This window comes from Thrips palmi, unplaced genomic scaffold, assembly GCF_012932325.1.
Source record: "Thrips palmi isolate BJ-2018 unplaced genomic scaffold, TpBJ-2018v1 HiC_scaffold_10, whole genome shotgun sequence".
NCBI lineage: Eukaryota > Metazoa > Arthropoda > Insecta > Thysanoptera > Thripidae > Thrips > Thrips palmi.
The window spans coordinates 14,979,470-15,006,802 of record NW_023144621.1 but is presented as its reverse complement, the minus strand read 5'-3'; the positions used below and the strand labels follow the sequence as shown (position 1 = coordinate 15,006,802).

Here is a 27,333-nt window from a genome sequence, read left to right as displayed (position 1 = left end):
CTCTGGTCGATGGGACAAACGTCGGTCGGACAAACGTCGTCGGACAAACGTCGGTCGGACCAAAAATTTAAGGGAAAAGGAGGTCGGACAATTTCGGCAGGTCGGAAAAACGTCGGTCGGACAAACGATGTACACCGCGCCGGGCGCTCGAGTGGCGCCGAATCAAACTGCCGCTCATTTGCATCGGCCGCACTAGTTCCCAGAAAGGTATCGCTCTTATCGGGAGACTCCGCGTCTCCGAGTCTCCGAGTCCGAAATAGCGATGACGGACTTTGTTCGAACGTTCGCGCGTGTGCATGTGTTTGTGTGTGTGTGAGTGACTGTGTGTGTGTTAAGGGGGAGGGCGAGTGTGTATGTGGTACGTAAGTGGGTAAGCGCGCGCGTGTGTGCATGTGTGTGTGTGTGTGTGCGCGCGCGCATGCATGCGAGTGTGTACGCTACAGCTGTTCGCGCCACAAGACACACCCAACGAACACGGTCGGACAAAGTGCGTCGCGTTACCTCCTCCACCACCTCCGCCACCGCCACCACACTGCCTCAGCACCGGCACGCCGCCGGCACGTAGAGTGACGGTTCGGAATCGTGCGACCTTTGGCGTGCTTCGCTGGCTTTGCCTCTCTCGGAGTCATCACACGCGGCCGCTCGGCGGAGTGTGTGAGCGGTGGGGTGAGTTTCCGAAAAATGGGGGATGATTGATTGGTTTTCTCTCTGGTCTGCCTGCGGCTGCGGTCTGTCTGCGGTGAAGGGACCGGCAGAGCGATTCCGAGAGTCGTTTTCGTCGCTCTGTCTCTCTCGCACTCGTGGGACGTCCTCTGAAGGTGCGAGTGAGACAGGGTGACGAAAACGACTCTCGGAACCAGTGTGCTGGCGACCGGGTTGACCTTCTCGCCCCTGCCCCCGTCGGCCTGCAGGCATGCAGGCATGCGAACACAAGACCGGGACGCGTCACCGTGTCACTTGAACCGCAGCTCGAGTACTCTTGGTAGTCTTGGCCGGCCACGGACCACCACACTGTGAAAAGTTCCGTACTTTAGCACGCAGAAACAGAAGGAAAGGGGGCAATAGGGGGCGGGAAGGGTAAAATTTGGTGCCCAGGAGTTTGGCCGTTAAAAGGGTCTTTGCGGACCAAAAGGGGGAGCGTTTGGCGCCCGTAAACTGCCGTGTTTGGGGCCCGGGGAAACGAAACTCTGGATGCGCTTTGAGCTCCAGAGTCGCTAAACGGGACTCGAATCAAACGTGCGACCCCACCAGTGGATTCCTCGTTCGGAGAGCAATCCATTGGTGGGGTCACATTCTGTTCGAGTCCAGTTAAGTGACTCTGAAACTCAAAAGGCGTCTAGAATTTTTGCCGCCTCCCCCGGTCTTCTGGCCCACTGCGTGAGGGTCGCGAGCCGAAAAAGGCTGAGAATCGCTGACCTAGGAGCCTCGCTGGTCCAGGACCCCGGTCGAGGCCGTCGAGGCCCTGAAGTTCGTCAAGGCCACCAAGGCCGTCAAGGTCACGGAGATCGTCTGGGCCGCAATCGCCAGGCTTAGCACCAAGGTCTTGCAGATACTCCACGCGCTGTTATCGCGATAACCACGTCCGAGATTATGACCACACTAATTGGCTGGGCGTAGTCTGTCTGCTTCGACAGTGGTGCGAGCGTGACGCCAGAGAGAGGGCGAGAGAGAGAGGGAGAGAGGGAGAGAGAGAGAGGGAGAGAGGGAGGGAGGGAGGGGGAGAGGGAGAGAGATATAAGAACGGTCCAAGGCACAAAAGCCGATCCGGCGCTGTCAAGTACACTCTAAATGTTCTACAGTGAAGATTCTCCATATTATGGTGAAAATGTTCCATATTATGGTGGTGCAGCTGACCTTGTAACATACCATTGAGAATTCACTGTACCTTATAGATATTTTGACGAATTTTGTTGGTATTATGGAGAAAATCCCTACCATAATATGTTGGTGCAGCCTTTCACCGTAAGACATTTACAGTGTAGTTTAATTTTTCCGTTCTGTTGTGGGTACAGGTTATTTTCCCGTACAAGTGGGTGTCATGCTTTCGTCGCTCTGTCTCGCTCGCACTCGTGGGGCGCTCCGTCGGGAGTGCGAGAGAGACAGAGCGACGGAACACTTGGTCGCTGGGGAGCATCGAGAGCATGACGCTCTTTGTCGCTGTCGGCCGGGGCCCACCATGGCCGAGGCTAAGCAAGGCAGTGAGTCATCGGGTCCCGCGGTCTCGCGGTCTCGCTTCGCGCCTCACCCGGCCTCACCCTGCCGAGCGATTCAGAAGCTCGATTTGTCGCTCTGTCTCTCTCTCGCACCCTTACGGAGAGCCCCATGAGTGCGAGAGAGACAGAGTGACGAAACGACTCGCGGCTGACTCACCGACGCACCCCGCGATGCCTCTAGCGATGCCCCACGCCCCCAAATCTGCATGCAGTATGCAACCGCCGTTGTTGAAGCGGTCTCGAGGCAGTCGCTCTGTCTCTCTCGCACCCTCGCTGAACGCCGAGCGAGTGGGAGATGGAGCGGTGAAATGACTGGTCGGGCAGGCCATTTCGTCTGCGACTCGACTCGTCATTTCTCTGTTTAGTTTTCTCCCCAGTACGGGGAAGTGCATGAGTGCAGTAGCAGAGCAGCAGCAGTGCGTACCGCGGGAGCGGGGGTGGAGGGAGGGGCGGGAGTAGGGTGGGAGGGGGTGGGAGAGAAGGGTGGTGGGGGAGACTGGTGTCGTAGCAGAAGGCAGCGACAGCGACAGCTGCAGTAGTGGGGGAAGTCTTGCCTGTGGGAGTGGAGTTTGTTGATGATTGTGTCATTAGCTTCTCAGTCACAAACAAAGCGACTTGCACTCGCATCCCGAATCGTTCAAATTACGGCCATGAAGAAGGAAGTCTTCGCCCAGTAGTAGTATGTTGGTGTCGTCCGACAGAAATCCGTTCAATATTTCTTTTCAGTTGAGCAAAGAGATTCGACCAGGGAGGTGGAACAGGTACTGGTTTTCTGCTGTTGCATATGGGACGATTATTGTTTTGCGCTGGACGTCCGTGAATGTTTTGATTTGGTGACACGCTTAAAGAAAGTGCGGTGCACTCAGTAAAAGCCCTCTGGTTCGCTCTAGTTTTCTTGCCCTTGAAATTCCAAGTCATCCATAACCTCTAACCTCCCATTGGTATGACAACCAGAATTGTGATTGTGCTACTGCAATGAGGGTATCCGGTTACACTCGTTTCTTCGTGGATTATTTTTCTTCAGACTTATCTGCCTACCTTATCCTAGTAGGTCTTCTTTTTGGACAATTCTTATGAACCCATTGCTAATTAGTGAAGTCTTTGTTTTCAACTTCCTGTTCTCTATTAACTCTTAAAATATCAGAAATACAAAATTACTGTCCAACACAGCTCTTACATGATTAAAACAAACTTTTTCCACTGAATATTTGGCCTCATTATTTTTACTTATTTCTTTCCAGATTCTATCATGGCCTGCTCTCCAGCCTGCAAGAAAGGGACGGTGTTTAGCGTGGGAACTCTTCTGCTTCTTGGAGGAATTCTTGCTGGTCTATTTTGGTGTGATGTAGCTGATTATATTTATAAAAGTGTAAGCATTGATGCATTTCTATAGTTTAAGACTAATATGTAAAATAATGTTGATCTAATTGTCTTTCTGATTCATATTTTTTCAGCAACTGTCTCTCAGTCCATCATCTGTGGGATTTAAGATGTGGAGAGAAACTCCTATTCCAATGTACCTTGAAATACGCTTCTTTAACTGGACCAATCCTGAGGAAGTTAAAGCTGGGAAAGCCAAACCTAAGGTTCAACAGGTTGGCCCTTACACCTATCTGTAAGTATTTCATTATCTCAATTGATGATCAAAATGTTTCTCTTGGTATTCATGAAGTGGAAATCATCAGTTGCACCTTTTCTTACTTGGTATTTTATTTTATTTTACAGGGAAAAGCATACCAGAGTGAATATGAAGTGGCACCCTGAAAATGACTCAATTACTTTCCAACAAGTTCGAGAATGGCAGTTTGTTCCTTCCATGTCGTCTGGAACACCAGACGACCAAATTGTGTCCCTAAATGTCCTAGCAACAGTAAGTAATTTTGGAATCATGGAAATCAATATGTTTTGTTAATTTGAAAGCCTCATCCTTAATTTTCTTTTCTTTAGACAATTGCAAGCATGGCAAAAAACTTAGGAAGTTTTTATAAAGTACTTCTAAATGCTGCATTAAATTTTGAAGAATCATTTGCAGTTAAGAGAACTGTCAGAGAATTAATGTTTGATGGGTACAAAGACCCGATTCTCAATAAGGCCGCTGTAGTTATGAAGTATTTAAATGTATCATTTCCTGACAAATTTGGTTGGTTCTTTTCGGTAAGTGAGTGAAAATATTTGTGTAAGTCCACATTTGTTTTGTGGCTCCCTCCTATGAATTGCTTCATTTTTGCCTACAATTACAGAGAAATATGTCAGAGACTTATGATGGCACATTTAACATGTACACTGGCCAACAAAACATGAGTCAATTAGGAATGCTCCATTCTTGGAACTATGCTAGTCATACACCGTACTTTAGTGGATCATGTGGTGAAGTCTATGGTACAACAGGTGAACTTCTTCCACCCACTCTTGACAGTACCAAATTGCCTGTATTTGCATCTGATCTTTGCAGGTATGCACTCAAAATTTTTATATCCCTCTTGTCTGGAAGGATTTTGGTTGACTACTCGGTGTCCTTATCAAGTTTAACATTTTTATTTTTCTCTTTTAGTTACGTGTCACTGAACAAAAGTGAGGAGATGGCACAAAAGTATGGTATTGAAGGTGTGAGATTTGAAGGATCACCCGCTGACTTTGATAATGGAACTCTTTATCCTGAATACGAGTGTTTTTCTTTTAAGGGAAAAGTTATGCCTAGTGGTGTCAGGTATTATTATTTTAATGAATTACAGTTTTCTATGATTTGTATATTCAGTTTGTCTAATTCCATTTTCTTCAACCTTGCAGGGATATGTCAAAATGCAGAAATGGTGCCCCAGCATATGTTTCCTATCCTCATTTTCTTGATGCCGATCCTTGGTACATTGACTCTGTTGATGGAATGAACCCCAACCGATCAGAGCATGGTTTCTTTGTTGATCTCGAACCTGTAAGAACTAAGATGCTGGGCCTATGCCAGCTGCTCTTAACATTATTTTTTTCTGATTAATATTGTCATATTGGTTTGAATTTTCAGAGCACAGGACTGCCATTAGAAGTGAAAGCACAATTGCAAATTAATATCTTATTGGAGCCTATCTCTGGCCTTTCGTAAGTTCTTGCCTGTATAATCGCACACCACATTTTGTTTTTCTCTGGTGCTTATGTATATTTGTGATATAATTTTATTTCTTTTTTCAGGATGTATGAAAAGGTTCCCAAGGTTCTTATGCCCATGTTCTTCTTCAGACAAACTGCAGAGCTCACTCCAGAACTTGGCGACCAAGTGAAGCTATTATTGAATTTATCAAGAATCGGAACCATCACATTTTATGGTTTCGCAGGAATAGGGGCTATGATTTTGACCATTGCTGTCATCATCACTGTTCGTGGCAATTGGGGTGATGATGATGAAGCTGCTTCTTTAATCACTCCAACAGCTGATTCTGCTAAAAGACCACAAGAAAACTCCTATTCAGAGATCTATTAACCACAAACATTTGCTCATTTAATTCCTAAACCATTTATTGTAAGTTATCACTTGGGAAAGACTGCACTTTTATTGTATTTTAATTGAAGGACTTGTACTAGCGACAATGTCGGACAATGTGTGAAACATTCCATACATTTTGGCATTTTTGCATTTGCTGACTTACGGGCTGAATGAAGTGCCTCCTTCCTGCCCCTTCTCAACTGCTCCTCAAATAAGCTGAGAGGAAAATGTCTAGATTATATAAACTGTAATATGTACTCTAATTCGTTACAAAAGTTAATTCATTAACGTTTACCTTATGATCCTTTGCACTATGAGACTTTTTAATGCTACTGATAAACCTACCAAGTACTTTGTAATTTTTCATGCCGTTGTTTCCTATCTTCCTTTTTTTTTCCTTCTTCCTACTTTATCTTTATTTTTTGTGTAGTATCATCATGTTAGATTTTTTTCTCAAAGATTGTGTTAACGCATATGTAAAATTTATTGAAGATGTTGTATCTGCAATGGCCTGTAGCATGGTCTTCCAATAACTTTTTCAAAATAGCGGTGGTTTTTTTTTATTGTTTAAAATAAGTGTGTATATGATATTTATGTAACTGTGATAGTATTATATTGTATGTTACAATAGTTTTGTCCCAATGAATTCAATAATGCTAGTCTGTTTTTCAAGGCTCTCTCAAAAGTTGTATCCTCATTAGGGCTTTTATACTTCCACTTTTACCTAGGCTTTTGCACACTGATAGTGTGTTGCCATTTGCTATGTACAGGGTTCTGTAATCAAAGCACCTTATCCAATTTTGTTTTGGTTCACATTTTAATAGAATGCCTCACTGCTTCAGAAGTTTGCAGTCATAGGCTGCTTGCTAAGTCTTTTATTGTCTCTGGGACCATTGAAGAAATAATTGAAATGCTAGGGAAAATATAAGGTGCTGCTACATAACAAAGTTCCTTCTGCAACCTTTCTATGTAGTGGTGATAATGGAGAAATGCATTGTAAATTGCGCTGCCCCCAGCACCATTTGAACCTTGTTCAGCTACCATTACTGTCTGAAGAATATAACATGCTTGCATTGTAAGATAGCAAAACCAGACCAAGGCATATCTGCCAATCTGAAGATAAGGAAAACACTTGCTAAAGCACTTGTACCCTCATTTGTGCGGCAAGGCTGGCAATCAGCAAGCCTTTTTTTAACATTTTCATTTGGTTAAAATTTTATTTGTGTTCTGCGGTCATAAAATTATTGTGTGTGTGAACCATAAAAGCTTTATAAACCATTAATTCCTTTCATGGTGTGCATTGTCATATCACCAAATTCTATGTGCCATAATGAACCTGTTACCCAAATGGTTAACCATATTACAGTGGAACCACTGGGAACAGATGGCAGTTATGTCCTCACAAGCTCAGGTTATTTTTTTAAATGTCTTGATAGGGTCACTTTTTGTTACCATAGGGTGTGTATCTAGTCCCTCAAATAGAATCTTTTGTGTTCATTTTCCCCTCCTGGTTTGGTGTCAAGGATGAGAAGAGCAGAACTGAATTTGGAGTAGAGCTTGCACCTGGACCGACTGTTAGTAAATATGTGGCCAAACGTTCCTCTGGGTGTTACCTTGCATTCAAAACTTTTTCTGCTATCAGTTAGTATCTTAGTTTAAAAAGACCTTGTGAAGAAGCATTTTTTTTACCTTGTGCCTTTTGGTAGTAAGTATGGAAAGAATAATTAAAATTCAATAATCAAAATATTCCCTATAATATTGCTTAAGAATTTTGGCTTGTTTCTTTTGTTGTTTTTTCATAATTTGAGAGTGATTTTGTAACTTGGTTTGTTTACCGCATTTCATTTTCACCACTCGAGAGTGCCTTTTTTGTTCACTCTAACTTTTGCTTTTTTGTACTAATTAATTAATTAATTAGTACAAAAAGCCTTAGCAACATAGCTAGTTCTCCCATTTTGCACCATAAGCATTAACTATTTTCAATTTTAGAAAGAGAATTGCAATTTCTAATGATGTGTGACTGTTCCAGTCATTCATGGTAATTCAGTGATCATAGTAATCAAATCTTGTACTTTTGTAGTTGCTGCTATGGGATTGCAATAATTTTGTAATTGCTTTGGAAAGAATTTCCTGCAGGTGTGGTTTTCTGCTAAGGACGATGTCAATTCTACATGACTCAGGCAATCTCTGATCTATCTCTCTTGATAATCTTGATGGCTTGAAATTCCGTGAAGGAAATCTGTGATAAAAATGTAAGAAATTTCTTTTTGCCATATGCTTGCTCACATTTCTGCACCTATCAACCACTGTTTGGGTGTGGGCTTTGTGACTGACACTTTACAAATGTTTCTGTCGTAAATTATTTTGCCCATGAAAAACGATTCTTCAAGACCTTTGCATAACTGAGCTTGATTGTATCATTAAGTATTTTGTATGAAACATCAAAAGTGCCTCATTAATGAAATATTTAAGAACGCAGTTGCTATGTGTACCCTCTAACTTGTGATATTAATGTTTAACTTTTGTCAGATTCTAATTCTATCGTTGAACTGTTCAAAAGACCTTTGCTCGAGGCATTACTTAACCTCCTCGGGAAAATGTAGGTACTTCATGTGTCAATTTGTTAAATGTCCAAGAAATAATTCAAGCAGCAGTTATTTTTACTAAGGAGGATCTTTTTATTCCTTATTTTCTGGGCAGTAATGTTTTGTAGCAGAACCTTTTAACTTTTTATCCCTTTTTGTACTGCATTAGGGCCAGCACATCGATCAAAAAAGGGCCAAACCTCTAGCAAGTAAAAACTGTAAGGTAAAATGTAATCAAGTTTTTTGTGTGGGGTTTAGTTTTACTTTCCTCTCATAAGTGGCATGTGCTTCCTTCTCTCCCACAAACTATCACCTTGCACTTTAGCGGTGTTCTAGTTCTATTCCATCAGCAGGGAATGACTAGCATGTTCTCTCCTGGTTGTATTTGCATTGGCTAAACTCTTGATTCCTGGTGACCTGCGTCGCTCGCTGCCTGTCCCTCACATTTCAAGCAGCGCTATGTGGATGTAGCTGCCTCATTGCTACGTGGCAAACCCAGTGCTGTTCAATAAATGTTCACGTTGGTCATGTGTCATGTGTGTCACAAGTAAGGCATCGAATTAAATACCTATGATCAAATTTACTTTGTCGTGTCATTTCCTCCTTGCATGTGACATGGGGTAGACATGAGACTGTGGGAGTTAGTTGTTCACAACATTATTTTATTTCCTTTCAAGTACTGGCTCCAGTCAGCTTAAAGCTGGTTGTAGTGGATCTCGTCGTTGACGTTGACGATCTGGTGCTGGCCAGACACGAACTTGGGGAGGTGGTCGAAGTCGTTGACGTTGTTGACGTCGGCAGCCTCGTGCTGGTAGTAGTAACCCTGCTGGGGGACGGTGCTGTCCTTGTGGTAGACGTACACGGTCTGGAAGTGCATGTTCTGGGCCTGCTCCCAGCGGCCGAAGTTGTCGATCTTGCGGTCGAAGGGGAAGCCGAGGGGACGGTTGTCGACGACGGTCATAAGGCCGTTGCAGGAGACGACGTTCTGGCCGTGGGGCACGACGGTCTCGTGGTAGTAGTCACCGTGCTGCTGCTGCTCGCCGTCAACGCCGTAGGGGGTGACCATGACGAAGAGGGTGAGGGGCAGACCAGCCTTGTGGCCCATGGGCAGGGCCAGGCGGTCGGGGAAGCCGCAGTGGTGGTCCACGTTGTCGACGAACATGTTGCCGGACTCGGCCAGCTTCTGGAGAGACTTGAAGGACGGGCTGTCGCCAACGGTGGTGGTGAACTCGCGGGAGTGACGCTCGATCACGTTCTCGCCCTGGTTCACTGCGGGCAGGAAGGAAAGGGTTTGTTAGGCAAGTCCCACAGGGTCAACAGACAGTGGGCTCGAAGACCGGGGGAGGCGGCCAAAAATCTAGACGCGTTTTGAGCTCCAGAGTCGCTAAATGGGACTCGAACCGAGCGTGTGATTCTACCAATGGATTCATCTTTCGGAGAGAAATTCATTGGTGGGGTCACACGTTCGGTTCCAGTCCCATTTAGCGACTTTAGAGCTCAAAACGCGTCCGGGATTTTGGCCGCCTCTATCGGTCTTCTGGCCCACTGTGCAACAAGTGCAGTGGAGCATAGAGCAGCTCTAAGTACTTACGGTCGACGGGGATGCGGTCCAGCTCGACGAACATGTGGCGGAGGCGGTCGATGTCGGCGGTGTTGTGGCCGTAGTAGACGTCGGAGGCCTGCTTGCCGTAGAAGTTGGAGTGGACGTAGTCGGCGTTGGGGCCCAGGAAGACGCGGATCACGGCCTTGGTCTTCTTGTCGCTCTCAACGTTGACCTTGTAGGAGAAGGGCTTGTGGTTCAGACGGGCGGTCTTGGCGACGAAGTTGATCTTGTCGGCCTCATCGGCGGTGTTGACCTCGACGGCGTGGTCGACGTTGACGTCGAACAGGTCGAAGTAGGTGACGAGACGGTCGGTGGCGACCTGCTTGATGGCGACGCCGGGGTAGATGAGGTCCTCGGTGCGGTAGGCGGGCAGCTTGTCCTTGTACTGCTGGAACAGACCGTTGATGTGCTGCTGAACGGCGTAGAAGGCGGGGTCGCGGAGGGCGGTCTCGTAGTGGCCGATGACGCCGGGGGCGACGCCGTGCTCGTTGCTGGGGTCCATGATGAGGGCGACCAGGTTGTGGAGCATGGAGACGTAGGAACCGTAGTAGCGGGAGTTGACGGCGTCCTCGTTACCCTCGACGATGTTGCCCAGGATGTTGATGCCGTGGACGAAGCTCTTGATGGAGACGGTGTTGCCGTCCTTCTGCAAAGGGAAGTCCAAGGGGATTAGAATTAGTCGCGGCCCGCCGCCAGACGGAAAGGTCGTCACACAACCGAGAAAACTTACGCCGACGACGTAGCCGGAGTCAATGGCGTCCTTGATGCGCTTCTCGATGATCTTGACGTCCTCGACGGTGTAGGAGTTGAGGCTGGAGATCTCGTAGTTGTCGGGGCGGGCGGGGAAGTACTTGCCGTTGTTGTAGACGAGGTCGGGGTTGTAGCCGTGCTGCGGATAGGAAAAAAGCGCTTCGTTAAAAGACTGACTCGGGTACGGAATAGTTGGAAAGTCGCGCAGGGAGCTCCACTTACCTCAATGGGCTCGGTCCAGTCGAAAGCCTTCATCTCGGGCAGGTAGTTGGCCATGCGGTGCAGGTTGTAGTGGGCAACCAGCTGCTGGTAGAAGTAGTAGAAAGCCTCGCCGCGGTTCTGGTCGATGTTCAGGCCGTACTTCTCGCTGTTGAGCCAGAAGGGCTGGTAGAGGTGGGCGTAGGCGTGGTAGGCGTTGAGGCCGACGTCCTGGGTGAAGTAGCCAAGGAGGTCCTCGGGGTGGAGGATGGCGGAGTTGGTGGTCCAGTTGGTCATGGCGTTGTAGTTGATCTTGCCCTGCATCTTGGCGCTCTGGAACTCGGCCATGTCGCTGCCGTGGAAGTACAGGTGGGGGTACACCTCGTACAGGGGAGGGAGGACGACGCCGTAGGTGTCGTCACGGTGGATGACGGCGACGCTCAGGGCGTAGGCGAACTGGCCCTCGTTGACGTGGACGCGAGCCCAGGCGGCGGTCTTGATGAAGGTGTCGAAGTCCTTGGCGAAGTACAGCATGTCGAAGAGAGCGACAGCCTCCTTGAGCTGGGAGTCGTTGTACACGTGGAAGATCTCGCCCTTGGGGAGCATGCCCTGCTTCCACATGGAGAAGAACTTCTTGACGACGTACTGGTTGGCGTAGCGGTCGGCGATGTGCTCGGGCTGCCAGCTCTTGGCCAGCTCGATCAGCTCGGGGTACATAAGGTCCTGCTGGACGCGGACGAGCAGCTGCAGGATGAGCTTCTGCTTGGTGGCAACATCCTTGGACACTGCAAGCAGAAGGCGTTCCCATGAGGCTCGGGCCTCACACTGCAGGCACACTGCGGGCCGCCGTGGACAGCCGTAGAGGCCTTCGCCTTCGCCACTCGGCGAGTTTTCAGAGGGAATTCACGGCGCACTGTGGGCCAGAGGGCCGGTGAGGCGGCCAGAATACTAGACGAGGTCTGAGCTTCAGAGTCGCTAAACAGGACTCAAACCGATCGTGTGACCCCACCAATGGGTTCCTCTTTCGAAGGGCAATCGATTGGTAGGGTCAGACGCTCGGTTTGAGTCCCATTTAGTGACTGGCGCTCAAAACGCATCTAGAATTTTGGCCTCCTCCACCGGCCTTCTGGCCCACTGCAGGCGCTGCAGGCCACCGTGGAGCCCTCGCCACTTGGCGAGTTTTCAGAGGGAAGTCGATTTGACTTACCCTGGGAGCCGATGGGCTGCTGGTGGACGGAGTTGTAGCTGGTGGGCACGTAGGTGGGGATGGCGGCAGCCACCGCCACGAGGGCGGCCAGGGCGAAGAGGACCTTCATGTTGATTCACAACTGACCAAGTGGTACCGTTGCCTGCTTCTCTGGGCCCTTTTATACGAAGCCAGTCCCAGGGCCCCCAGGGCCCGGGCCAGTGCGCGGCAGAGGGCAGCTCGGTGTCAACGGGTATCGGGGCGACCAGGGTGACCCCCCGCCCCGCGTGAGCATCTCGCTCCCGGGGCCCCGCAGCAGCCCCATGGCAACCAAGGCGGCTGTCTCTCTCGCACGGCCGGCAGCACCGCCCCTGCGACGCAGAGAAAAAGAGATAGACAAGTAACGCCACTCTTTGAACAAGGCAAGAAAACAACGGTCATTTTGGGCAGATTGGGACGGAACGCGCTGCTACCCGACACCGCCGCCCGTGATAAGCGAAATCAGGCTTCGACGGCAGACCGAGATGAGCCAACTATTTGTGGACATTACTTGTTTCGAGAACAATTTCGGCCCTAAACAGCCTTTTTTCTGGCGATAAACTGGAACTGTTTGTGCAAGCGCCACAACTCATCGTTTATTACCTCTTCGCCGCACCAGAGCTCAACTAGCGTCTGATTTCTCTAAAAGCTTGCATGTTGTACATATTACCTGATTAATTAGACTTAGACTACCAATTCTTGAAGTATATTTGTTGCTGTTCCTTTTGTTTTGGTAATCACTCAAAGATTTTTTTTTCAAATGATCACATGGTGTTTGCTCTTAATTAAATGGTTTTAATTGTAAAAAAGTAAACTTCATATTTCCATAATGAAAATGTGAGTGAAAAAAGGAGTGAAGTTATTTCGATAGTCAGAGTCGGTTGTAACTTTCTCTGATTTAAACTTGCCTGTGTCTAAATAACTAATTTGTTCATTTTTTATTTACTTTTTATTGAAAACAATAAAAGGGGAAGATATGTACTCTTGTAAATAATTGTCTGGAGCTTATAAAACCCATTGGAATTGTAATCATCTTATGTAACTTAACATGAAAGTCACATTTTTTCCACACTTCAGTGAGAGCACAAAGGTCTTCCCTGTGACGTGTCAAAACAGTGGTCTACCTTCCGGGCGCTGTACCACAGAAGGGGTAAAGAAATAAGAACAACCATTCTGCACGTACATTTCAGGTCACCCGATGTTCCTACCCTGTAGTACACTGCCATCCAAACCGTGCTGCTGGACAGAGTGATGATCACCTGGTGATTTGCAGGGATCCCCCGAAGTAGTATTCGGCAACTCGGTAAGGGGGTGCTGCGCCCATCGGGCTTCCGTTCGCTCGCGGGGTCAGCTTTAGCCTTGGTGCCTTCAGTTCGGACACGGCGTGCTTGGCCAAGTACACCTCCAAGCAAGCTCACTACCCTCAGTAGTAGCATGCACCAGAAAGGTAAACATCGTCCACAGCCGCCCTTGTGGTCGTCAGAACGGGCTCGCCACGCGGTGTGCGTTGGGCTGCCTACCTGCACGGCGCTCCACTGTCGAAACATACATAATGTAGAAGAAGAGGATGAAGTTTTGGGGATTTTCTTTCAAGTGTTCTGAAGATTTTTTAGAATTGTGACATGGGCCACGCTCGTCCCAAATGTAGGTAAAATCTTTTCCTTTTTTTTAAGTATCTGTCTCAATTATTTTAAATCACAACTGCTGAAAGCACAGTGCCGCGTTATCATGAAGGGACACGCAAGGTTTAAGTTAAGATGCCGGAATTGAGAGGTAAATCGAGGATGTAATATAAGTACTTTAATAAAATGTATAGATAACTTTTAGATCAATCATAATTTACATAAAACATAACAAACGAAGCTTAAAAATTAAAACAAACATATACCAAGTATGGCAGTAGTTTCTTACATGTATTGATATGCAAGGCCAGATACTGGTACACCAAGGCACATTTATTACTTGAATAACAGTTTGACAGAACAATGAGACCTCATGGAGAACGGCAAGTCTTCAGATGAGGTGCGGTAAAAAACAAAAGATGGTGTGAATATTTCAAAATACAGACTATACTAGCTTACTTTGGCTTCCCAATGAAAAACATGAAAGTCAGTTTTAGACAAGAAGGAAATATTACACTCAATACATAATGTACATACTCTACTAACTCAATCAATGTTAAGTACAAATTCTACGAAGCTGCTTTGGAATGTAGCTGATGTGTGCTTTGAAAAAATACAGATCAAACAGAGCCTGAGGAGCACAGTTCCCCTAAGCTCATGCCACTTTGAATACATTTCTACAATAGGCACAAAAGAGAAGACAAACCACTCAGTTATGTAATTTAAAAGAAGAAATTGTTAACAAATTGATGCACACTAGGTTGCTGATTTTATCAGTCATAATATATATGTATATATATCACACTAACGCACTCACCTTAAATGGTGATAAAAACAGTGAATGTACTACATTCAAAAACACAATTTGAGTTGATTTGACTAATTATACTCAAATAAGGTGGATCAAAACAATTAAGTGAAAGATTTTAGAGATAGCATTTAACAGAAAACAAAGCTTTAATTTGAAATCCCACTATACTTGCAAGTAGTACCAAAACAAAAAGAGAGAGAGAGAGAGAGAAAAGAAAAAGGGAAATAACATGTGAACCTCATATACAAGGCAGGCACAGTACGTTTAGACAAAAATTAAATACATTTCCTAATGCAAGAGTACACCGCTACAGAAAAAAAGATGAAAAACGGAGCTATGAGAGTAATGCAAATAAAATACATTGCAATATTGCAAAATGAGGAGTGAAGCATTAGACTTTATACCTCCTTTTGTCATTTTTATATTAATTAACTTACTTCACTTAAATTTGACATTCTAGACAAAGCTAAGATGACAGATCATGGAGTCATGAAAGAGTTTAACTAGGTATTCACGAGACAAGAAAGAAATTAAAAAGCAATTGCGTTCAAGTAAGTTTCAAAATAAACACTTGAACGCCTCAGCAGCTAGTGACTTAACAGAGAGGTACACTCATCCATTACATAATTGAAGAAAATACTAGAAATACATATTTGAGATCAGTTTGAGATACCAAACAAGATAACATGGTGTATCTGTTTCATGAGCCACTGAGTACTCACTTTTACAACCAAATCATTGATTAAATTTTTGTAACAAGTACATATGCTACAAAACCAATCAATTTACTAAATCTCTAAAGTAAAGTCACATGGCAATAATTTTACTTCACAGATCTCACACAGGCTTAGCTGAATGAAAATGAGCTTGGAAAGAATAATAGAAAAAATTTAATTTAGGGAATGTTTTAAAGTAATGTTGACAAGTCTAATTGCACCTGGTAATCCAGAGACAACCAAGTCTTAGGTTTGGAATGTAGACATATTGCACTTCCTTAAAGTAAGGCAGGTACCTCAATAGCTCAAAATCATAACAAAGTACACAAATAAAAATAAAAATGAGAAAAAGACAAGGCAGTAAATGCACCACAATCTTTCACTGTTAATGCCAAACCAGAAATCGAAATATTTTGCTACACTATCTTTGGTAAAAACTCATAATCACTCCATTTTCAATTAATTAAGCTGTCCTTGCCTTATTTTAGCTAGACAAAAAAAATGCTAGTCCATTCTTGACTTTAAAAAGACTCTGTAACCACTAAACAAATCACCCGCAGTACTGACTAGGTATAAATGCAGGCTCATGCTTTGGTTGCTAGTTCAGAAGATATAATTAAAACTTAGATCTTCCATATTTACAAACATAACAATGACCATTGTTTCTTAAGGTTTCAAAGTAACTTTAGTCTGAAAAGCATACATTAGAAGAGGGCTTACTTGAATCAGTCTACCTTCCCATGTCTACCCATTGATATATTTGCCAGCATCAGAGTATGTGTGAACAGAGGTCCAAAAAAAAAACAAAAATATATGGCAACAGGAAGTACATAAGCTTTACAATTTAAAAATTAAAAACGACACAATGACTTAAACTTTTTACATATTTGGACTTAAATAAAATAGATAACTTTGGATTGAGATTTTTGTAAGACAGTAAATATACTTCAACAGCACCTTTCTCACAATGAGTTACAAATAATTAAGTACGCCCATTGCTACTTACGCTCCCGTTCTTGTAAACGCCAAGAAGTTTTTCAGCATCATCTGCCGACTTAGTGAGCAGTACTTTATCAATGATGGAGGGGTCACCAATTCCCAAGAGATTACTTATGAGACCACTATTTTCCTCCTCTTTTCTACGAAAGTTATTTCTACGAAAACTGCGCTTCAGGTTCAAACGGTTGTCACATATTGCCATGTACATTTTGCTCACATCGGCCACATTAATATTATTATTGTTGTGGTTTGTCATGTTCACATGATAACCCTCCTCCTCGCCACTGGTTGCAGAGGGTGAGAGATCCTCAGGACCCGTTGAATTCACAAATGGAGTACTTAAACTGTTGTTGTTGTTGTTTGAGATATCACTGTGCTTCTTTCGATGGCGTAACATGCTGTGCTTCAGGGTGAAACGCCTACGGCACACATCACAGGAGAAAGGGCGTTCTCCTGTGTGGGTGCGCATGTGGCGACGGAGGTCTTCAGCAGACCAGAAGCGGCGCATACAAAATGCACACATTACCTGGAGGCAAAGAAAGCAAAGAAGTAAGCACATGGCAAAACAATGATTAGATAATACAGGAATGGATTGCGGTCACTTGAATATGTTGCTCTACCTTTCTGTTGGCGTAGTCTGGGAACTTGCCACGAATGTGCTCAATGTTCTCTCCATCCGCATGGTGGTTTTCCTCCATGACATTGTTGTCCTCAGGTGAAGTGTTGACGTTCAACTCCAATGCTCCCTTCGACAGCAAGATCTCGTACTCGGACGCGTGGTTCAGTCTAATGTGGTCTAGGCACTCCTGTCGCTCTGTGAAGCTCCCGTCACAGAGATGGCACTTGAAAGGCAGTTCTGACGACGACAAGTTCATCGACGCCTCTGTGGGCCGGGCGTTCCCCTCCGGGATGCTCACGACCGGGGCAGAGATAGGCTGTGAGGACATGAGGCTGTTGTGGGCCTCCTTCATGATGTCGCTTCTGTCCAGCCGGTCCAGCCTGTCCAGGTCGGGCGGCCGGCGCAGGTTCAGGGCGGCCTCCTCCTTGAGGCTCTTGCCCAACTTGGCGTCCAGGTCGCCTCTCTCCACCTTGCACAGGCTGAGCGGCTGGTCCAGGACGGCGGTGGGGCAGAACACGGGGATCTTCATCTCCAGCTCGGCCTTGAGCTCCTTGTCCTCGGCGGGCTCCACGTCGCTGACGCTGCCGTGGCTCTCGTAGCCGCTCACGTTGGCGGCGGCGTCGCTGGGCAGGATGCAGCTCTCCAGCGAGGCGCCGGTGTGCTTGGTGGCCACGTGCTTGCGGAGGTTGCTCAGCGAGGCGAAGGTGGAGCTGGGGCAGTGGCGGCAGCGGTACGGCCGCTCCGGGACGTTCCTCAGCGGGTAGCTCTGGCCGGGCGGGCTGAGCGCCGAAGGCCGCGTCAGCGTCAGCAGCCCCTCCGGCGGGGAGCCGCTGCCCGCCGAGGAGCCCGGCGACACGCTGGTCGTGCTGCTGTTGGGCGTGCTGAGCGTGCTCACGCCGCTGCTGCTGCTGTTGGCGTCCTTCTTGTTGCTGTGCTTCCTGCAAGCAGACACAACGAGGCTCAGACTCCAGGCCAGAACCATCGGGGAAGTCCCAGGCACACATGCGGCTGGCGCACAGTGGGCCAGAAGACCGTGAGGCGGCCAAAACTCTAGACGCCTTTTGAGCTCCAGAGTCGCTAAATGGGACTCGAACCGAACGTGTGACCCCATCAATGGATACCTCGTTCGGAGAGCAATCCATTGGTGGGGTCACACGTTCGGTTCGAGTCCCAGTTAGCGACTCTGGAGCTCAAAAAGCGTCTCGAGTTTGGACCGCATGCGCCGGTCTTCTGGCCCATTGTGTGGGAGGTGCGCTTACCTGGCCAAGTGGCGGTCGCAGTTGCTCTTGGTGGTGAAGAGCAGCGGGCAGTACAGGCACTTGTAGGGCTTCTGGCCCGTGTGCGTGAGCACGTGGCGGCGCAGCGAGGACGTCCAGGGGAACTTCCGCGAGCAGTACGGGCAGCTCACCCGGTTCGGCGCCATGGAGTAGGCGCTCTTCTTCTTCATGGGTGCGGCCGCGCTCTCGGACTCGGACTTGTCCTGGAGGAAGGAGGGCGAGGCGTTAGTGATGCCCAAACAGTCCACAATCAGCTAGAAGACCGGCTCATGCGGCCTAAACTCCAGACGCATTTTGAGCTCCAGAGTCGCTAAACTGGACAGCTCAAACCAAACGTGTGACCCCACCAATCGATTGCTCTCCGAACGAGGAATCCACTGGTGGGGTCCCACGCTTGGTTTGACTCTGGTGCTCGAAACGCACTTTTGGCACCCGCCTGCGCCGGTCTTCTGGCCCACTGCAGTCTCGACAACAAATGCCAACGCGAAGCTTACCTGCTCACTACCCGAGTTGTTGCCCTCGCTGGGCGAGCCCGCCACCAGGCCCTCCTCGTCGAGGTCCTCCTCGCTGCCGAGACCCTCCTCGGCGTGGCCGGCGTGGCCGGCGGGCGCGGACTCCCTGGTGGACGGGGTGCTGGGGACGACGGGCTCGTCGCCCTCGCGGAGGAACTGCTGGAACGTCTGGATGGAGGCGTTGTTGAGCAGCTTGGACACGCTGGCCAGGTCCTCGCCGGCGGCGGGCGTGGAGGGGGCGGCGGACGCGTGGTGCATGTCGTCTTCGGCGTCACCCTCCACGCCGTCGTCGAGGTGGTGGTGGTCTTCGCTGGACGGCCGCTCCTCGTCGATAACGAGACCCTCGTCCTCGTCGTCCTCGTCGTGGTGCTTGCCACCGGCCGGCATGAAGGCCGCGTCCACGGACGGCGCCCGCAGCGGGGTGGAGGCGTCCATGGGGGTGGGCGGCGCGGGGGTGGTTGGCGGCGTGGGCGGCACGCCGCTGGGGCCGCGGTGCCTCTGGCTCCAGAACTGCGGGTGCTGGTGCTTGACGTGGCGCTCGCGGTTGGAGGAGAGCGTGAACCGCGCCGAGCAGTGCTCGCACACGTGGGGCCGCTCGGTGCGGTACCGCCGCTGCTTCTGCTTGGGCATGAGCACGCCGTTCTTCATCACCAGCTTGCTGCTGCCGTTGCTGCCGGTGCTGCTGCCGCTGCTGGGCCCCAGGCCCTCGCGCAGGCCCTGCTGCGGGCACTCCGATGCCGACATGGAAGACATGCTGCGCTCCGACTTGGGGCTGGCGGGGCAGGCGGGCTCGTCCTTGGCCGCGTCGGTCAAGCCCTGCGGCAGGGGCAGGGGCACGGGCAGAGTCGAGTCGCCGGGCACACCGGGCACGCCGGACGGCAGGAAGGGCGGGCGCTGCAGCAGGCGCATGGGCTCCAGCACCAAGCCGCCACCGAGCTGGCCGAACTGCAGGCTGCGGAGCAGGCCGGGGTAGTAGGCCGGGAACGGCAGTCCCGGGGCGAGGCCCTGGCCCAGGCCCTGGCCCAGGCCCTGGCCCAAGCTCTGGCCGGTGGCCGCCGCCACGCCCAGCTGGTACGGGTTCACGTACAGCGAGCCGAGGCCCGGGAAGGGGAGCGCCGCCTCCGGCGACTGCAGCGGGGTTGACTGGTTGTTGACGTGGAGCTGCGTGGCGGGGGCGGCCGCGGACTCGGTGGAGGCCTTCCGCGACAGGTCCTGTGGCTGCTCCTCGACCTCGTCTATGTCCTCGTCCGCCAGGATCTCGTCCTCGGCCTCCAGGTCCACCTCGACGGGGCTGAGCGGCCGCTTCTTGGACAGGTCCAGGACCATGCTGAGGTCGAGCGGCGACTGCCGCCCGTCTTCGGCGACCTCATCGTCGACGGGGTCGTCCTGCTCGTCGCGGTGCTGGTCGTCGCCGTCCTCGGAGGCCGTCATGGTGCCCACGTCCAGGCTGTGGCGGCGGCCGTCCTCCAGCAGGGGCTCGGCGAACAGCGACCGCTTCACGTCCAGCTTGCCGTGCTGCTGCAGCTGCTGCTGAAGCTCGGGGTCGTTGCCTGGGTCCTCGGACGGGTGGTAGATGATGGAGCTCTTGACCTCGTCGCGGGAGCACTTGGCGTGGCGGTTGCGCAGGTGGCGCTCGCAGTTGGCTTTGGTAGTGAAGGCGAAGCGGCAGAGCGCGCACTCGTAGGGCCGCGCGCCGTTGTGGGTGCGCATGTGGCGCTGCAGGGCCACCTTGTCCAGCGCGGAGTGCGGGCACATGTTGCAGCGGTAGCCGTCCGCGCTGGGGCCCATGTGCACGCGGTTGTGGCCCTTGAGGGCGCGCAGGTTGGGGAACACCTCGGTGCACAGGCGGCAGGGGAACTCGCCGCGCTGCTTCATCCGCCGGAACTCGGCGGCGAACGCGTCCTGCTGCTCCTCGTGGTCGTCGCGCTCCTCGCCGTGCTCGCTGCTGTGGCTGTGGCCCATGGCCGTGCCCATGGCCACGCCGCTGGCCGCGCTCGCGCTCAGGATGCTGGGGATGTCGGCCAGGTCGCGGTCCAGGTAGGCCGGCGGCGCCAGGCGGGCCATGGCGGCGGGGCTGGTGGCCTTGTTCAGCAGGTCCAGCTTGGCGAAGAAGTCTCCCTTGGGCGACTGCGCGGGCACGCCGTCGAGGTGGACGCCGGCGTGGGACAGGTCGGCGGGGGAGTCGACGTACACCGTGTTGGGGCAGGCCTGCAAGGCGACACGAGAATTAACGAATGCTACAAAGTGCTACGCGGGGCTGGCGCGGTGGTATTCGAACCCGGTGTCTACCTGTCGATGGATCGCTAGCGCAGAGTCGCACGGGAACGCGAGCCCGCACTCGCACTGGAAGGGGTGCAGGCGGCTGGCGGCGCGGTGCAGGCTCTTCTCGCACTCGGCGCGCGCGATGTGGGCGAACTTGCGGCTGCTGAAGTCCACGAAGGTGAGGTCCTTGAAGCCCACCACGTCGCGGGCGCGGCTCGCCTTGCCGCCCGACCGGTGCGCCGTGTGCACGTGCAGGTTGAGGTCGCGCACGCTGCGGTACGTGCCGCCGCACAGGTCGCACGAGACGCTGTAGTCCCGGTGGCTCTGTGGCAGCGAGGAAGACAGCGGATCGTAAGGCACGGGTTCGAATACCAATATAGCCAGCTCGTTTTCGTTATGACTAGTAGCCTCTGCCCGCGCGATGCAGAGTGGACTGGAAGACCGGTGGAGGTGGATGAAATTCTAGACGTGTTTCGAGCCAAACAGGACCCAAACCGAACGTGTGATTCCACCAATGGATTCCTCGTTCGAAGAGCAATCCATTGGCGGGGTCACACGTTCGGTTTGAGTCCTGGATTGCGACTCTGGAGCTCAAAACGCGTCTTGAGTCCTCCTGTTTTGTCCTCCTGCGCCGGTCTTCTGGCCCACTGTGGGCTGGCGGCCTAATTGATTGCTTACATGCTCCAGGTGCGCCTCCAGCTCGGGCAGGTAGGGCGCGCGGAAGGGGTTGGAGGCCGGGCACACCGGGCAGGTGAAGCGCGGCACGGCGGGCAGAGCGGCCGCGGGCAGGGCGGCCGGGGCGGCGTCCCCGTCGCTGGCCGGCGACATCTGCTTGGCCTCCACCTCGTAGTCCGTGTCGTCGGGGTCCTTGCGCCGCTTGGTGGCGGTGCCCCTCATGTTGGCCAAGTCACTGCAACGGGAATCAATCAATGAGTCCAAAGTGGGGTGATTATGGGACACGGGGTAAAAGTGAGTGATCATCTGACAGAACAACGTCTTCAAAGTGAATCCCACAGTGGATACGCCGTCATGTATGAACGCCACTCGAGTGGGACAGCTGATTCTTAATCAAGAATTGACTATTTTCAACTCATGCCATACCAAATGGGATGTTTTTATTGAAAAAAAAACAACAACATTTGGTATGACGTGAGATCAAAATTGTCATATCTTGAGCAAGAGTCAGCTACCCCAAGTCCACCGAGGCAACCGTCTCAAAACCAGTGTCTCAAGAAAATTTTTTTGTTAGAATCCGGGTAAAGCAAGGTTGCAGTGTACTCACGGCCTGAGCAGGTCCATGTGGCCGTCCAGGTGTCTGCGGGCGTGCCTCGCCAGGCCCCCGTTGGTGCGCAGCGCCTGGCCGCACAGCGGGCACTTGAACACCTGCTCGCCGGGGTGCGTCAGCACGTGCCTGCAACAGCGGAGCCGCGCGGAGCGGCCAAGGTGAGACTTTGAGGCAGGGAACAAGGAGTAGTACGGGGAACCGGAAGAACCTAGAGGAATGTCACGTCTCTGGAAGGTAGGCAACCCAACCGGCTTCACTGCTAGCCTGCTAGCGCGCCGCCGGGACACTAGGCCACCCAACTGGCACCCCCACTCCCCACCGGGTCCCGCACCCTTCCCCCTCCCCCTCCCCCGGCGCGGTGTCGCGTCCGTCATCGACAGCGTGAGGAACGACGGGCAGCTCGCGGAATGCAGAGCGGCGATCGAAGATCGAAGGCGAACTCGGCGGTTCGAATACCGGCTGCGCATTGTTTTCCCGGCGTGCATTTTAAGGCGGGCAGCGGCAATGTCAAGGCGCTCCCATAGACAAGGCGGCTCGTTGTGGCAGTGGCGTGGCGCGCCGCGGTCGTGGGATCCTCTCTCCTTTGCCTGCTCCAGCGTTGCTCGCCGGCAAGGACGAGATGGTTTGCACCAATTAGCCTGGCCGCGAACCACGCACAAAAACGAGACAGTTTCGGCCCGGGAAAATATGTAATGTACATGCTGAGAAGTCATCGGTTTTTCACGCGCCAGCGTGAACTGCAGCACTGAGCCCGGCGGCGGCGGGCTCTTTCCGTCTCTCTCGCACCCCGACGGAGCGCTCCGTGAGTGCGAGAGAGACGGAGTGACCAAAGCACGCACTTCTGACGGACCGGGCGGCACAAGTGCGTGGAGCCTTGGAGGCGCGTCCGCGCGAGCGACCGACGAAGAGCGACAAAAAGCGCGCCGAGGAAGGTTTCCGGCGGACCAACGGACGGACGGATGGACGGACAGACAGACAGACACGCGCGCTGGACTCGAGACCGTCATCCTCGCGGACACCGACACCGCGGGCCGCAGCTTGCAACGCATGCCGAATGCCACTAGACCGATTCCGAGCATCGTTTTCGTCGCTCGCACCTATACGGGACGCTGCGTGAGTGCGAGCGCGACAGAGCGACGAAAACGACTCTCAGAATCAGTCTGCAGGCTAGCGTCATCCGCGCGACTGAAATTCCTAAATTGCCGCCGGTCGGGCGAGCTGCAGCGTTGCAGCGAGTTTCGACTTTTTTGGGCCGGAAAGTGGCGCCCTGCCTCGGTGTCCTCCAGCAGGCTGATTCAGAGCACTGCTCCGTCTCTCTCGCACTCATGGGGCGCCCCTCAAAGGTGCGAGAGAGACGGAGCGGCGAGCGGCATCAGCCTGCAGGCTACACCTGTCGCGGTGTCCGACCGGTGTCGCAGAGGTGGCGCGGCAGGAAGGCATTCTGGCGGACCGGCCGGGCAGGACGGGGGCCTGCACGGCCTGCACGGCATGCACTGCACGGCCTGCTCCGGGAGCCACGCGCCACGCGCCGGACGGTCCGGTCTGTCCACTCCGGGACGCGGCGGCGCAGGCGGCGCGACGGGGTGCAAGCCGAGGGGGGTGTCCGCCTCGGCCAGGACGCTTGTTGCTTCCGCATGGGAAGGAATTTCACACGATGACCCGCCGTGTCATTTTCAATCAACGGCTCCCGTTCTATACGCTCCGTCTCTCTCGCACTCACGGGGCGGCCAGTGAGTGTGCGAGAAAGAGCAGCGAAAGCACCGATCGGCATAAAGCGCACAGTGGGTCAGAAGACCGGTAAAGGCAGCCAAAATTCTGAACGCGTTTTGAGCTCTAGAGTCAGACAGAACTCAAACCGAACGTGTGATCTCACCAATGGATTCCTTGTAACGACGGCAATCCATTGGTGGGGCCACACGTTCGGTACGAGCCTCATTTAGCGACTCTGGAGCTCAAAACACGTCTAGAATTTTGGCCGCCTCCACCCTCGCCTCCACCTGTCTTCTGGCAAATCCACTGCGGAGGTCCTAGAATGGGTGACTCACCGGTCGAGCGTGTCGGCGTGGTCGAAGACGCGGCGGCAGACGCGGCAGCCGAAGCCTTGGACTTCGTCGCCGCCGCCGGCGTGGTTCAGGCCGAGGTCCTGGAGGTGCGAGGCCAGGGCGGCCTCGGTGGCGAGCACGCCGTCGCAGACCGCGCACACAAGGCGCGCGGACACGTCTGTGAGGGAGGTGGTCTCGGTGTGGTCGTCGACGACGTCGACGTCCATGGCGGCGGCGGCGGGGCCGTCCGCGTCCACGCCGGCGCGGTGCTGCGCCTGCTCCGTGTCCGGAGGGGGTGGGGGCGGCGACGTGGCGGTGGTCATGTCGGTGGCTTCGTTGTCTTCGCTGGCTTCGTTGGCCGTGTTCTGACTAGCTGCTTCCTCTTGATCCTGCTCCTGCTTCTTGTCCTCGAGGCCGGCGACGACGCCGAGAAGGCCCACGGCAGCGCGGGAAGGTTCCTCTGTGTCGGCTTCGGCCGGGGACGCGCACTGCGGGGCAACAGAAGAGATCACTCAACAAACTGCCTCCAACCAAGCGGGCGGAAAAAGGCGCCAAATTCAAACAACACGCTACGTAAGCCCCAGCTACGCCTGGCTACGCCACGCCCGGGTGCATCAGGGTGCGGTGCGAGGAACGAACAAATTTGCAAAGACGACGTGCAAGTTCCCACGAGGTAAAAAAGTAAATAAAAAGTGCAAGAAAGATGCGGAGAGTCAAGGATACCGGTAATTTGAGCACCGTGAGAGATTTGCGGAACTGTCTTAAGACACCCCCACCACCCCCGCGATCGTCGTCATCACCAGCTGGACCACGCGTGTCGCGTATCGGAAACCGCGCGTGCCAAGGCAGCCAAGGCCAAGGCGCATCCTCGAGGACCGCGTCGAACGCGTCCGCGACGCCCCTCTCTCTCGCACTACGCCGCGGGGCCGACAGAGACACGTAATTGGAAGCGACGCGAGGATCGGCGCGTGAAAACGCCAGGAGACGGGCGGCGCAATCACAATGGGAAGGCGAAGGCACGTCGGAGGATGAAGTCCGGACCGAGGACCGGCGGCGATAGCGATGCGACGATTCAGAACAGTCGTGTCGTCTCTGTCGCACTCACGGGGCTCTCCTCACGGCGCGAGAGGGACAGGGCGGCGAACCGCTCTTCTGAATGGCGCGGCAGACGACGCGACGCGGCCGCGGTGGACCGCGACGGCCGGGCGCCCCGTCGAGGCGCGTCGCGGCGCGAGTCAGAGTCACCTCCGCGAGGGACCTCCGCGGCGCAGACGGGCGACAAAAAAAGAGGGTCGCTTCCACGCGGATTTGAACCCGGCACCACTCGCGTCACGGCGACGCATTCATTGCCGCGGTTGGCGGTAAGACCGCGGCCGGCTACGCCATCTGTTCACACATCGCACAGGTGCGGACGGAGCGGACGGGCGGCTGGGCTGCTGTTGCCGCGGCGACGCGGTCCGACAACAATCAACCGCCAGGATCACTGGCATCCCGGGAGGTCCTGGGGGCAGGTCCTGGTCTTGGCCGCGGTCCGCGGAGTCCTCAGCGGCGAGGACGACTTGCGCGATCACAACACAGCACTGAATATTCTTCACTGAACACACACGCGCACAGCCGCACACACGCAAGTCCTGGTGACGATGACGATGATCACTTTGCCTAACCGATTCACTTTTGGGTATCCATTGGAGGGAAGCACAGCCCGGCACAAAAAAACAGAAAGGACGAAAAAATGAAAGAAATAAAAAGAAACACACCACACTTTAGGCCTGGCGAAACAAACTCGGAGAAGGTCCTCGATGCGGTGCAGCCTGCAGCCACTACACTACGACGCTAGGCTCAGTGCATCACTGCCGTAGTGATGCCTACCTGTTTCAGCATCTTCTTGTCCGCGGGGCCACTAGAGTTGCCGCTCGGGACGCCGGTACTAGGGGTGCCACTGGGTGGCTCTGCGTTTCGAGTCGACGCAGACAGCCGTTTGGTGGCAGCCGCATCGGACGGCTCGGACGGCGCGCGTGCGTCTTGGCTCCTCCGCAGCCTATCCCTAAATGCAGCCCTCGTCTTCGTCTTCTGCTGGTGCCGCTCTCCCCGCGCAGCGCGCTCAGCCTGCTCCGCCTGCTGCGCCGGTCCCTGCAGCCGCCGTTGCCGCAGTCGCTGCTGCTGCGGTGGCTGAGGCGGCTGCAGCGCGCCGCGTCGGCGGCCCTCCCCTCCGACGGCGGCGTCGCTCGCGCCGCCCCCCGCCCGGCCCGCCAGGCCCGCCAGGCTCGGCGTCCCCACCACTGGCCGCGGCGGAGGCATCTTGCTGGCCCGCGCCCCTCCCCCCGCCGTCGGCTCCGCCCCGCGCGGCCCCGCCCCCGTCCGGCGTGTGGCGCGGGTGGTGGCGGGGGCGACGGGGGCTGCGGGGGCGGCGGGGGCGGCGGGGGCTTTCCCCCGCGCGGTGCTGCTGAGGCCGTGGCCGCCCTGGCCGCCCTGGCCCGCTACGCCCTGGCCGTTGCCCCGCCGGCCCTCATCCTCCGCGGACATGGCGGACATCGAGGGGCGCAGGGCGCAGGGCGTGGCGGCGCGGCGGTGCGGGCCGGGCCGGCTGAGGCACCGCGACTCCTTGACGGCCGCCGATTTCTGCCTCTCTGCCTCTCCGCCGCCTCGCCCCTCCCCGGCGTCCCCGGTCTCCTTGCCGGGCCGCGGCGTCCGGGCCGTCCGGGCCGCCGGTGGGCAGATACGTAGATGTCGCCCGCGGCGGACGTACTGACGTACTGACGTACTCGGCGGAGCGGAAGGGGGCAGGACGGGGCGGGAGGACCCTCCTGAAACAGAGGAAACGAGACAAGTTTTCAGACAATGGCGGGTCGCTGCTGTTAATGTAAATTTTAAGGTGGGGGCTTAATTTATTGAGCGTGTGGGTGTGTGTGCGCTGTGCACTGTCCGCGCTGTGCCCCCAACCCCCCGGAGACCGAAGGTACCGAAGGGCACGGGGGCAGCGAGCCACCTGGACGCGGACGCCGCCGTCCGGGACATCGTCCGGGACGCCGTCCGGGACGCCGACGGCGCGGTGCGGGGGTTATCGCGCGTGTGTTCCCACGCACCCTACACCCGCCCGCGAGGGGCCGGGGGGGGGGGGCATCGAGACACCTGGGCCTCGTCG

The 27,333-nt window shown here is 53.2% G+C and overlaps 3 protein-coding genes across 7 annotated transcripts in view; 1 reads left to right on the top strand and 2 right to left on the bottom strand.

Annotated features, from left to right (window-relative positions):
- LOC117647813 (protein croquemort-like) overlaps positions 1 to 8,853 on the top strand; it is a 13,373-nt gene extending 4,520 nt beyond the window's left edge. The window contains exons 1-10 of one of the 4 annotated variants that reach the window (XM_034389781.1): positions 646 to 666; positions 3,455 to 3,582; positions 3,668 to 3,828; positions 3,939 to 4,083; positions 4,161 to 4,367; positions 4,454 to 4,665; positions 4,765 to 4,920; positions 5,001 to 5,142; positions 5,230 to 5,303; positions 5,394 to 8,853. In XM_034389781.1, coding sequence (XP_034245672.1) covers positions 3,463 to 3,582; positions 3,668 to 3,828; positions 3,939 to 4,083; positions 4,161 to 4,367; positions 4,454 to 4,665; positions 4,765 to 4,920; positions 5,001 to 5,142; positions 5,230 to 5,303; positions 5,394 to 5,682 — 1,506 coding nt within the window. In that variant the 5' untranslated portion in view covers positions 646 to 666; positions 3,455 to 3,462 and the 3' untranslated portion in view covers positions 5,683 to 8,853. Of the gene's footprint in view, positions 1 to 645; positions 667 to 2,737; positions 2,975 to 3,013; positions 3,261 to 3,454; positions 3,583 to 3,667; positions 3,829 to 3,938; positions 4,084 to 4,160; positions 4,368 to 4,453; positions 4,666 to 4,764; positions 4,921 to 5,000; positions 5,143 to 5,229; positions 5,304 to 5,393 lie in introns of those variants that run through there. The other 3 variants (XM_034389789.1, XM_034389802.1, XM_034389796.1) reach the window with 3 other exon arrangements.
- Positions 8,854 to 8,911: 58 nt separating this feature from the next.
- LOC117647804 (allergen Cr-PI-like) lies at positions 8,912 to 12,183 on the bottom strand. Its single transcript, XM_034389768.1, has 5 exons — positions 12,029 to 12,183; positions 10,846 to 11,606; positions 10,604 to 10,762; positions 9,862 to 10,519; positions 8,912 to 9,539 (listed from the first exon to the last, which is right to left on the bottom strand). Exons 1-5 carry the CDS (start codon positions 12,135 to 12,137, stop codon positions 8,965 to 8,967), a joined length of 2,262 nt encoding a protein of 753 aa, XP_034245659.1. The 5' UTR covers positions 12,138 to 12,183; the 3' UTR covers positions 8,912 to 8,964.
- Positions 12,184 to 13,812: 1,629 nt separating this feature from the next.
- On the bottom strand, positions 13,813 to 26,334 carry LOC117649854 (ras-responsive element-binding protein 1-like). 2 transcript variants are annotated; one of them, XM_034393029.1, is made up of 9 exons: positions 25,949 to 26,334; positions 24,195 to 24,679; positions 22,147 to 22,275; positions 21,543 to 21,774; positions 20,892 to 21,188; positions 18,585 to 20,810; positions 18,073 to 18,293; positions 16,815 to 17,751; positions 13,813 to 16,720 (listed from the first exon to the last, which is right to left on the bottom strand). In XM_034393029.1, exons 2-9 carry the CDS (start codon positions 24,512 to 24,514, stop codon positions 16,178 to 16,180), a joined length of 4,905 nt encoding a protein of 1,634 aa, XP_034248920.1. In that variant the 5' UTR covers positions 24,515 to 24,679; positions 25,949 to 26,334; the 3' UTR covers positions 13,813 to 16,177. The 2 variants fall into 2 exon arrangements, with proteins under 2 accessions (XP_034248920.1, XP_034248911.1); XM_034393020.1 differs by having other exon boundaries at positions 26,061 to 26,334.
- Between the last annotated feature and the right edge of the window lie 999 nt (positions 26,335 to 27,333).